Source organism: Myotis daubentonii, chromosome 14 (genome assembly GCF_963259705.1).
Source record: "Myotis daubentonii chromosome 14, mMyoDau2.1, whole genome shotgun sequence".
NCBI lineage: Eukaryota > Metazoa > Chordata > Mammalia > Chiroptera > Vespertilionidae > Myotis > Myotis daubentonii.
Genome location: NC_081853.1, coordinates 58,242,717 through 58,254,100, shown reverse-complemented (window position 1 = coordinate 58,254,100; position 11,384 = coordinate 58,242,717). Strand labels below are relative to the sequence as shown.

The window sequence follows — 11,384 nt, the reverse complement described above, 5'->3', positions numbered from 1 at the left end:
TTTGCTGCAAGAATGGATTTGGGGTCCCAGAACCCATCTGCTGTGGCCATGGTAACCCTCCTGGACCCATGGCCTCCTGTTGGCTGTGCCCCTTCTCACTCAACGGCAGAGCTCCCAAGGCAACACCCCCCTGCCCAGCACATAGGCACCGGGGGCACCAGTGCCATAGGAGCCGGGCATAAGGCCTGGCAGTGTCTTACTGCGCTCCAGCTCTGCGCCCTCCTGGGCTACAAGCACAGGCCAGGAAGGCCTCGGTGTCAGCCATTCTTTTTTTGTTAATTCTCACCTGAGGATATTTTCCCATTGATTTTTAGAGAGAGTGGAAGGGAGAGAAAGAGACACAGAGAGAGAAACACGGATGTGAGAGAGACACATCAATTGGTTGCCTCCCACATGCACCCCGACTGGGGCCGGGGATCAAGCCTGTAACTGAGGTACATGCCCTTGAGGTACGTGCTGTTGACTGGAATCGAACCCACGACCCTTCAGTCTGCAGGCTGACGCTCTATCCACTGAGCCAACTGGCCAGGGCAACAGCCATCCTTGTTTAATGCTCTGGACCAGTTTAGACACTCGGAGACCCCCTCATGCAGGTAATGCTGCAGCGGCTTGGACCCGGGAATCTTTGGGAGGTTAGTCGGGGTACTGGGGCCGGAGGCCGGGGGGCCCCCGCAGTCACCGCCACAGTGGCCGCTCTGGGACGGCTGGCAGAAGTTCTGCTGGTAGGTGGTACAGGTGCGGGGGTGGTGGACCTGCACAAAGTGGACGAGGCGCTGAGGGGCGTCACTGGGTCCCGGGGATAACCGGAAGGTGGACTGGTAGGAGGATTCCAGGGGCCGCTGCTGGTAGAGCTCCAGCTCGCTGGAGGCCCAGTGCAGGAAGGTGTGCCGCTGACACAGGCGCTCCATGTTTTTCCGTCTCCCGATGCCCTGCAGTAGGCAGTAGGGACCCTCCTCAGCGGTACGGGCCCTTGGCCCACAGCCCTGGCACCAGGCTTGGCCTTGGGTGCCCCCTAAAGCCAAGCCTGCCCGGTGATGCCTGGCTTGTGCCTGGCCTGAACCCCGCCTCTGGGGCTGCCTCCATTCCGGAGTGAGGCCCCAGAACGTCAGTGGCCCCTGGGGGGCTTGCGCATAGTCAGGCCGGCTGGCAGGGGAGCCACAGCAGCTGTTTCCCTGCTCAGCACCAGCCTGCCCGCTCCTCCTCCCCTCCCCTCCCCACTGCCTCCCCCCTCCCTGCCTGGCCCGCTCCTCCTCCCCTCCCCTCCCGCACTGCCTCCCCCCCCCCCCGCCTGGCCGCCCTCCCCTCCCGCACTGCCTCCCCCCGTCCCTGCCCGGCCGCCCTCCCCTCCAGCACTCACCTTGTCGAAGGAAGTGCGGTTGTCGTGCTTGGAGAAGAAGTGCTGCCGCGCTGGCTCCTGGGAAGAGAGGAAGAAGGTCATGGGGGAAACGGTGCTTCCCTGCCCCGAGGTCTTCCCTCAGGACCCACAATGGAGGGAAGGTGCCAGGAGCCACGTCCTAAACTGCTAACCTGCTGCCACCCACAAGGGCAGACACTAACGAAAGCAACACCTCACTCCGGGCCACCTCAGGACCTCCTGCCCTCCGGCCAGTGGTCAGGCTTTAGGGGAGCCCCCACCTCCACGTCGCCCAGGAGTGGGCGTGGTTCTCTCCTCCCCTCTCTCCACACCTGCTCCCCCATCAGCAGCCCACGCTCCTGACCCTGAACACCACCTGGAAATGGACGTTTTTCTCTCTAGTTCAAGCTCCTTCCTGAATTCCAGACCCAGCAGCTAACCGGAGACATGGAAGGCAGCGGTCGCCAACCGGTGCTCCGCGCTCCACTGCGGTCCGGTCCGTGAGGTCCGAGAGGTTGGCGACCGCTGGTCTAATGGGCATCTCAAGCCCACGGCTGAGCTCGGGATCATTCCCCAGCCCACTCCGGCCACAGCCTCCCAGCTCAGGCCACGGCAGCTGATCCAGCCAAATGCGCTGATTCCTCCTCTCACCTTACCCCCAAGCGCCAGGAATCCTGCTGGTCCTTCAACATGCACCAGGCCCGGAGTGCTTCCGGCCCGCCACCTTCCTCTCTGCTGGTTACTGCAAGAGCTTCCCCCTGGGATCCCTGCTCCTGAGCTTGCTCCCCATCTGCTGTCCCCTTAGCAGGCAGAATAACTCTCTTAATGCTGAGTCCGTTCACAGCCCTTGTTTGCCAAAGGTCCCCCTTGTTTTTAAAAGCCAAGTCCGCCTCCAGCCTTTGAGATTTTTCTGGCCGTGACTCCTCCTCCCCTTCTTGGGAAGTCTTCCTCGAGCACTGAGCACCACTCCAGCATTCCCATCACCCTAACTCTGCATTTCTCACCTTCTCACATCTACATGACTCTCTATTCTGGCTGCTTATTGTCTGTTCTCTCTGCCTTGCTCACATCTGTAACTCCGTCCGGAGAACAGTGCCTGGCCCAATGAGGGGCCTGGGCTGATGAGTTCAGTCTTGGCTGGGCTGGGGAATGAGCAATGGCTGATGGCAGGTTCCTAAGTAAAAGGCAGGGGTAGCTTCAACCCTGATCTCTGAACCAGAATGTTCAGGGCGGAGCCTGTGTATGTGCCTTTGACAAGCTCCTCCATGGGGACCTCCGCCTTGGACAGCGAGAACAGGTCTCCAACCAGAATAAAGGGGCCAGGAGGGTGGGAAGCCAGCCAGCCTTACCTTTCAGTCCTCATAACAAGCTGACATCACAGGGATTAAAAACCCAGGGCCCTTTTAGAAAAGAAACAACAGGAGAAAATCCTCAGAATCTAAAGCCAGACAAAGTTCGTAGACTTGATCCATAAAAAACTGATAAATTGGGCCTCATCAAAATGAAAAACTTTTGCTTTGTGAATGTCCATATGAAGAGGCTAAAAAGACAAGCTACAAACTTGGAGAAAATATTTGCAACCCACCTACTCAATTAAGGACTAATGCCTAGAACCATAGAGCCCTCTCACAGCTCCACAGTGAGATAACCAACTATCCAGTGAGAACCCTGGCTAATGACAAAGACATCTCCCCAGAGAGGATATGCAGACGGCAAGGACACATGAAAAGCAGCTCACCACCATTAAACATCTGAGAAATGAAGATTCACCGCCACGTGATGTCACAGCACATCCATCATAATGACTAAAATAAGAAATAGAGCCGGCGAAAGGTGTTGGTGAGGATGGGGAGAAACTGGGTCCCATGCACATGGCTGGTGGGAACGGGAAAGCTACAGCTACTCTGGAAAAGTCTGGCCGTTTGTTTTTAAAACTAAACATACAACTCTTCTATGACCCAGCAACTGCACTCCTGGGCATGTATTCCAAAAAAATGAAAACCTATATTCACCCAAACCTGTACACAAATGGTCATGGCAGCTCTCGCTGTAAGAGCCAAACACTGGAATCAGCCCCGACAGAGTCTGCAACAGGTGAAGAGTTAGATGAACAGGCGTATGCATGCCGCTGACTACTGCTCAGTAAGGAAAAGGAACGACGCATCGACACACGCAGCTGGGTGACGTGTAGGAAATCACGCCGAGTAGGAAAACCAGTCCCGAGAGTTGCACGCTCTATCCTCCCAGTTAGGCGACACTTTGAAGTGACAACATTTTAGAAACGGGAGAGAGTGGTGGATGCCAGGGGTTAGAGACAGGGAAGGCGGAGATCGGGGGACGGTGGGTGTGGTCATAAGAGGGCAGCAGCAGGGACCCTGGTGATGTGTCTTGACTGTGGTTGGGATACACAAACCTACACCAGCAAGAAAAAGCTATAGATCTTCATACCCACACACAAGCACCAGTCAGGCTGGGGAACCCGGCGAGACAGGTGAGTGCATGGCCGTCAGTGTCCTGGCTGTGATATCATTACTATAGCTCTGCACAGCGTTACCATTGGGGGAAACTGAGCAAAGTGTGGAAGGGCTCTCTCTGACTTCTCACAACTGTTTATGAATCTACAATCGTCCCAATACAGACTTGAACTTAAAAACCCTGGGGGCCTGGGAAGACTCCGGTCCTTCCCTCCCCACCCAGCTCGGGGTGTCTGCCCCAGAACTTCACCTACATCTTTGTTCCACACCATCTAGGGCTCCTTTTCCACCAACTGGTGAATCCATGGTCTCTGAGCAGGGGGGGCACAGGGGCTGGGGGGTCAGGCTGAAGAGGCCTTGGGGGGGTCTCCTGAGAGGGGCAAGGGCCCCGCGGAGGCGGCCAGTCTGCAGCCACCGGTGCTGAGGGCAGACCCTCTGTGCTGCCTGAGGGTGTTGGACAGGGACCCACAGTTGTGGCACCGCCAGCGGCCCGCCCCGCCATGACCCAGGGCTAGAATGACATTTCCCAAGAGTCAGGCAGGTGAAGGCTAGAAATCAATCAGCCTGATTTGGAAGAAAATGGAATTGTTTTGTGTCTTAATGACATGGATAAGATGCCTACATGCCACGTGAGAGGAAAGGAGAGTGGCTGCTACCCGTGGGAAGGTTTTAACTACAGCTGTAGTAAGACAGCTGCAGTGAGGCAGCTGCAGTGAGACAGCTGCGGTGAGACAGCTGCGGTGAGACAGGTGCGGTGAGACAGGTGCGGTGAGACAGGTGCGGTGAGACAGCTGTGGTGAGACAGGTGCAGTGAGACAGGTGCAGTGAGACAGCTGCGGTGAGACAGCTGCGGTGAGACAGCTGCGGTGAGACAGCTGTGGTGAGACAGCTGCGGTGAGACAGGTGCAGTGAGACAGCTGCAGTGAGACAGCTGCGGTGAGACAGCTGTGGTGAGACAGGTGCGGTGAGACAGCTGTGGTGAGACAGGTGCGGTGAGACAGCTGTGGTGAGACAGGTGCAGTGAGACAGGTGCAGTGAGACAGCTGCGGTGAGACAGCTGTGGTGAGACAGGTGCGGAGAGACAGGTGCGGTGAGACAGCTGCAGTGAGACAGCTGCGGTGAGACAGCTGCCGTGAGACAGGTGCGGAGTGACAGGTGCGGAGAGACAGGTGCGGAGAGACAGGTGCAGTGAGACAGGTGCAGTGAGACAGGTGCAGTGAGACAGGTGGGGTGAGCCCGCAGACGCCCCCCCCTCGCTGCCGGCGCCCACCTTGCATCGCTGCAGGAAGATTGTCGGGGGCTGGGGCTTGGCCGCCAGGCGGTACTCGAGGGCGCTCTCATTGTTGAACTGGCCTCGGTAGTGCCCATAGAAGCCATTGTTGTGCTGCAGCGGAGGCGGCGGGTGGGTGAGGCCTACACACCCACCCCACCCACTCCACCCCACCCCCACCCCCACCCACTCCCCCACTCACTCCCCCACCTACTCCCCACCCCCACCCCCACTCACTCCCCCACCCCAGCCCACTCCCCACCCCCACCCACTCCATCCCCACCCACCCCCCACCCACTCCCACTCCCACTCCCACTCCGAGCCTCCACCCAGGGCCCCAGAGGCTCGAGGCCGCTCGTGGGAGTTTCTGACCCAACAGAAAGCACCCGAGGTGGGGGCGCCCTGGAGAGGCCGGCGGGAGATGGAGCTTGGGCCTGCGGGTCACCGGTTCGGCCGGACCCTGGGAGGGGCCTCGGGATGGCAGGGGACCCTACCCAGGAGCCCGCGAGCGCGCTCTGCATCCTTCCGGGGAGAGAGGCGGAAGGTTGCCCGCGGCCTGGCGTTGCCCGGTGACCGGACCGACGGACCGACGGGCTGTGACCGCACAATGCGGCCCGGGCCTCCCCTGCGGCCCGGTCCCCGCGCCCGGAGCTCAGCGGCCGGGCGGGCGGAGCAGGCGCCCCGGAGGCAGGAGACCGGCGGGACCAGCAGGGCCCGCGGGGCGGGGCGGGGCGAGGAGAAGACGGGACCGGAGAACGCGGGCCGCCAGGTCGCCCGTCGTCCTGAACCACCAGCACCAGCGGGAGGTCCCGTGGAGCCCCGGACAGGCACTGCCCGCTGCGGGCTCCGTGCGGGGGGGGGGGGGGGGGAAGAGAGAGAGAGAGAGAGAGAGAGAGAGAGAGAGAGAGAGAGAGAGAGAGAGAGGCGCCGGGGGAGCCGTCTAAGGGCCGCCCCCCCGCCCGCCCTCTCGGCCCCAGTGCCGCCTCACCCGGGCCTGGGCCTCGGCACAATCCGCGTCCATCCACCCGCCCCGCCTCACGGGGACCCGCCTGCCTCACGGTTTACTTTTTAAATAGATGGGACTGCTTCCAGGGAGGGAGACATCGATGCCCGCCCCTGGGGAGCCAGCCGCATCCGGCACGTGCGGGCGCCATGGACCGAGGGCTGGAGCCTCGCCGGCCTGGTCCCGGGTGCCCGCCGCCTCCGGCCCCCAGCGGCTCAGCAGAGCGTCTCCCCCGCCCACACCCGCCCAGGGGCTCCTGGCTCTGACTCCCCCTTCTCTCTGCTCCATCTCCCAGCGGGGTCCCCTCTGCCTTCTCCCCCGCCACGCCCCGCCCCTGGGCGACCTCCCACTCCGCAGTCCGCGGGCAGGCGGCTTCCGGGGGCCCCTGAGCGCGGGGGGGGGGGGGGGGGGGGAATGGCGGGCGGGGTGCATGGGCGGCAGCCGGGGGAGGGGGACACGACTCGCGGTGCACGTGGGCTGAGGGCGTGCGTGGGCGGGGGGCCGCGTGGGCAGGGGGCGGCGTGGGCTGAGGGAGCGCGTGAGTAGGGGGCGCGCATGCGTGAAGCCGGCCTGGATCCCAACCGTTAAAACCGTTAGAACCGTTGAAACTGTTAGTCACGTGCTGCAGCAGGGGCCGGGCCCAGGGGGCGGGGCGTGATCCCATTGGTCACCGCGGGCCCTGTGGGCGGGGCCGCGCATGCCTAGTCGGCTTCCACGCGGCCAGGTGCTTCGGGAGCCAGAGGAAGAGCAGGGCTCCCTCGGCGTCGGCGTGTGCGGGTCGGAAGTGGCGGTGGGAGGGGTTCGGGCCGGCTCTCGGGGCGCGGGGGGAGGGGGGGCAGGTGGGAGCCGAGTGACCTCCCAGGGGCCTCGAGGGGCGTTTCCAGGGCCCAGGCTTCCTCGCTGGTTCCCTCGCGGCTCCTGGCCCCGCGCCTCCCTGTGAGGGCGGTGGCGCTGGTCCTCCCGGGAGCCCGAGCCGGCTTTCTCGGGTGCCCCCCCCCCAGTCTGGCAGGGGAGGCGGGAAGGGAATCAGCCCGGCAGCGGGGTGGACGGGAAGCCAACGGGTAGCGGGCGCCTCTGGGTGAAGCGCGGGGGCGGGGGTGAGGCGGGCGGGCCGAGGCCGGAGGCGTCGCCGTCTGAGGGGACCTGTTGCTACCCCGGGAGGAGCGGGGACGCCGAGGCCTGGCGCGCCTCCTGAAGGCGGCAGAGGGGGCTCTGCGCCCCGAGGCCCTTCTCAGCCCCGCGTCCCCCAGGCCCTTCCTGTGGAAATGGCCGCGCTCTTGACTCACACCTTCACTGGGGCGCCTCCTTGCCTGGGACCGAGCCTGGGAGCCCCGGAAACCCACTGCACCTCCCCGCTCCCTGACAGGCCGCCTCTCCTCGCTGGGCGGGGAGCGCTGCCCGGGAGCGAGCGGGCGGGCCGGGACGCAGAGCCGGGGACACAGACCCTGGACCGAGTGCGGGGGCTCCGCGGGTGGCGGGCCCCAGGCAGCAGGGGGTCCAGGTTCCCTTCCGGTCGGCGCACCTGCCCGGTTTCGGGCCCATCCCCAGTCCCGGCCCATCAATGATGTTTCTATCTGCCCCCCCCCCTAAAAACAAAACATTTTTTTTAAAAGACAAGAAAGCTAAACACTTTAAATCAAAAGGAAGTTAGATCTGGAACTAGGGGAGCACATGCTATAGAAATGACTCCTCCCATCAGCAGAGACAAGTGGAAGACAAGCGGGTTTGTCTTGTAGATGAGTGATAATGGCCTTAAATAATGGTCTGAATCTAGACAGGAGGAGGAGGGATTTCTGCTAATGTGGGTAGAAGAAAAAACTCGGCCCTGGCTGGTGTGGTCCAGTGGACAGAGCGTCGGCCTGGGGACGGAAGGGTCCCTGGTTTGAGTCCAGTCAAGGGCACATGCCAGGGTTGTGGGCTCGATCCCCAATGGGGGGCGTGCAGAAGGCAGTCGATCAATGATTCCCTCTCATCGATGTTTCTATCTCCCTCCCTCTTGGAAACATTATTTATATATATAATATATATATATATATATATATATATATATATATATATATATATATATATATATGAAAAAACTTGGGCTGTCAAAGAAATAAGTAAACCTGAGTCAGGAATCTAACATTCAATTCACCTTAAAATATGTAGTAAGTCTGTGCTGATCTAAGGACCTGAAATATAATAATTAAAAACAATCATATATTTTTAAATCTGTGGATACTTGGAAAGTTTTGCTCCATTGTCTTAATTTAGGTCCCAAGTATTTTTCCCCTTTAATTTAATAGTAAATCTTTTCTGAGTATCTATTAGGTGCCATGTACAATTTCTAGATTCTGGGAACATAGCAGTGAACAAAACAGACAAAAATTCCTGTTCTCAAAGAGGTTAACATTATATTCCAGCAGGCCTGGGTGTGCTTGCTGATGTAAAACAAGATAAATTAAAATATATAGTGTATTAGAATGGTGATGTACTGTGGAGAAAAAGCAAGGGAGAGATATAGTGGTTGTTGAGGTATGGTTTTGAATAAATAATCGAGAGAACACCTAAAGGAGGTGGGGAGGCCTATGATGTTGATATCTGAGCAAGGAGTGAACCAAGTGGAGGGAACAGGGAGTTGAAGTTGGGGTGTGCCCAGCAAGGGGGAGCAGCAGTGAGAAGCCCCATAAAGGGTGTGGGATTGAGCACAGATGAGAGGCAAAGCTAAGGGGAGACTGCAGAGGACACGGAAGGCGATCGGGAGCACGCTGCCTTGTGTGTTGAGGAGGGTAAAGCAGTGGAGCTGTTGAGCAAAGGGGTAACCTGACTTAAGGTTCGAGGGACTGACTGCTTTGTAGAGAAGAGAATGTGAAGTGGGATAAGGGGAAACCAGGGAAACAGTTTGGAGGTCATTGCAGCTGTCCGAGCTGGTGGCAGTAGAGTAGGGGTGTCAGGTTTAGCAAATAAAAGTATAGGCCACCCGTTTGGTAAAGTACATGATAGTCTAACCACTGTGCTGTACACCTGAAACCAATACAAAATTATATTGAAAATTATAACTGAAAAATTAAAAAAATATAGGAACCTAGTTAAATTTGAATTTCAGGTAAACAATTATATATAGTATACTAGTGGCCCGGTGCACAAATTCTTGCACATTGAAAGGAAAATAATTAGAATATTTTAATATCGCTATTTGCCTTTTATAATAGAAGTGTCAGTCAAATTCATGATTGACAGTGACAGATGGAAACACGTGTGTGATTGGCGCCAGCAAGAGCTTTATATGTATCGCACATGCGCGAGTCAACTTAGCCTTTTATAGTTATAGAACAAACTTGCTTAATTAGACCTGCTTTATGATTTAGCTAAACTTTTTCCAGCCCAGTGAAGCACCCCAACTTCTCTTTTAGGTAATTGTCAGCAACACAGCAGTAAATCTCAACACAAAGCTTATTATTGTAGATCACGCAGGGAGAACAAAGGGTGAAATATTTAACTGCAGCTGTGTTTGATTATATTCTGTGCAGTGAGACCTGAAGTCATTTTCAAGGTCCGCCATTTCTTCTTTTCAGTCGGGTCAAGTTTCTAAGCTTTCTAAATCTCCGTTTTCCGGCTAATGAAAAGAAAATAGGTTTCTACCGAATCTCCTATCTACTCCAGGACTTCTGTGAGGATCAAATGAGATGAGGCACGGGAAAACAGACATTTGGATAAAGTGTAAAATGTTTGCACCTGGCTATAAAGCAAGTGGTGTTCCTGGGCTGAAGAAATTCCAAGGAGGCTAGTCACTAGGGAGAGGAAGCCGGGCGTTGCTATATGACATCATTACCCAGATGGAGGGAAGGACACACCATATTAGCCTTTTATATAGATACTTTCTAAATTAAAAATTTTTTCTTGTTAATCCTCACCTGAGGATAATTTTCCATTGCTTTTCAGAGTGTGGGAGGGAGGAAGCAGGTGGAAGAGAGAGAAACACATAGAGATATATCGATTGGTTGCCTCCTAAGCAGGTTTGTACCCTTGACTGGAATCGAACCCGAGACCCTTCAGTCCAAGGGCTGATGTGCTAACAGCCAAAGCACCTAGGGCTCTTCTGCCCATTTTTAATCATTTGGCATTTGTTTTTTTGGTATTGATTTGTACACCCCCTGGTGGGGATTGAGCTGCAACCCAGGCATGTGCCCTTGACCAGAATCGAACTCGGGACCCTTCAGTCCACAGGCCAACACTCTATCCACTGAGCCAAACTAGCTAGGGCTATATAAATTCTTTATACATTTTGGATATTAAACTTTTATTAGATATGTGATTTACAAATATTTTCTCCCATTCTGTAGATTGCCTTTTATTTTGTAATGTCTCCTCTTTCATTTATAAATTTATTTGAGGATAAAGATACCTGTCTCACAAAATCATTAACCTTGTATCTTGCAATGTACCTAGCACTGCACCTGGCATATAGCTGGACTGTGTAGATGTATCTTGCAATGTGTCTAGTGCTGTGCCTGGCACATACTTGATCCTGTGGTGTATACTTCACATTCTTGCAAAAGAAGTGGTTATAAACACCCAAATTCGTGTTTTCCTAGAAGATTAGGAAACTTCAATGTAACAGGTTTCTCTACAGAAGATTAAATTATATAAAAAGTATACTAAATGTCTATATTTGTTCAGAACTTGTTTTATTCAGATCTATGTTGGAACAGTATTTGATATTTGATCATATAAGTCTACCATATGTGTAGGACTCAATGGTAATATGTAATGATACATATAAATGTTCTGTGAGAGCAGAGAGACAAAATTTAAAAATTGGGCTTGTTTCATGAAATCCGGGCTATACGCGCATCACAAGGAACTGTGTGTCATATGCAGAGTATGGTATTGGCAGTGGCAGAGGAGGCAGCTGCTCAGGAGCGGTGTGGGAAGGCTTTTGCACAAAGCGCTTGCTCTTCGTCCAGCTTCTTTATGCCCAACCCCTCAGCTCTCCTGGCATTCCGAGATCCTATCGTCCAGGAAGAACCGCTTATACATTAAATCATTGTATCACGGCAATGAAGTGGGATGTATTGGGCTTTTCCTAAAAGCGGATTATTAGTCGGTGGCTAGAGAAAAGACCTAGAGAGCAGAGGATGGAAGTCGGATTTCCTATTTCACAGGTGACTGGGCTCTCTCTGGTGGTATCAAGAAGGAGAGAAATTTCTACACAGTTTAACAACAGAGAATGCCTGTTTCTGGCTCGTAGGTAATGGGAATTTTCATTATTTGGATGAAAATATAACTACTGAAATGTCC

General features: G+C 55.6%; 1 protein-coding gene across 2 annotated transcripts; it reads right to left on the bottom strand.

The window, feature by feature from the left end:
* Nucleotides 1–387: 387 nt before the first annotated feature.
* Nucleotides 388–5,756, bottom strand: C14H3orf84 (chromosome 14 C3orf84 homolog). 2 transcript variants are annotated; one of them, XM_059662939.1, is made up of 4 exons: nt 5,593–5,756; nt 5,099–5,212; nt 1,358–1,414; nt 388–950 (listed from the first exon to the last, which is right to left on the bottom strand). In XM_059662939.1, the coding sequence occupies exons 1-4, from the start codon at nt 5,617–5,619 to the stop codon at nt 486–488; spliced, it is 663 nt and encodes a 220-aa protein (XP_059518922.1). In that variant the 5' UTR covers nt 5,620–5,756; the 3' UTR covers nt 388–485. The 2 variants fall into 2 exon arrangements, with proteins under 2 accessions (XP_059518922.1, XP_059518923.1); XM_059662940.1 differs by having other exon boundaries at nt 388–929.
* Between the last annotated feature and the right edge of the window lie 5,628 nt (nt 5,757–11,384).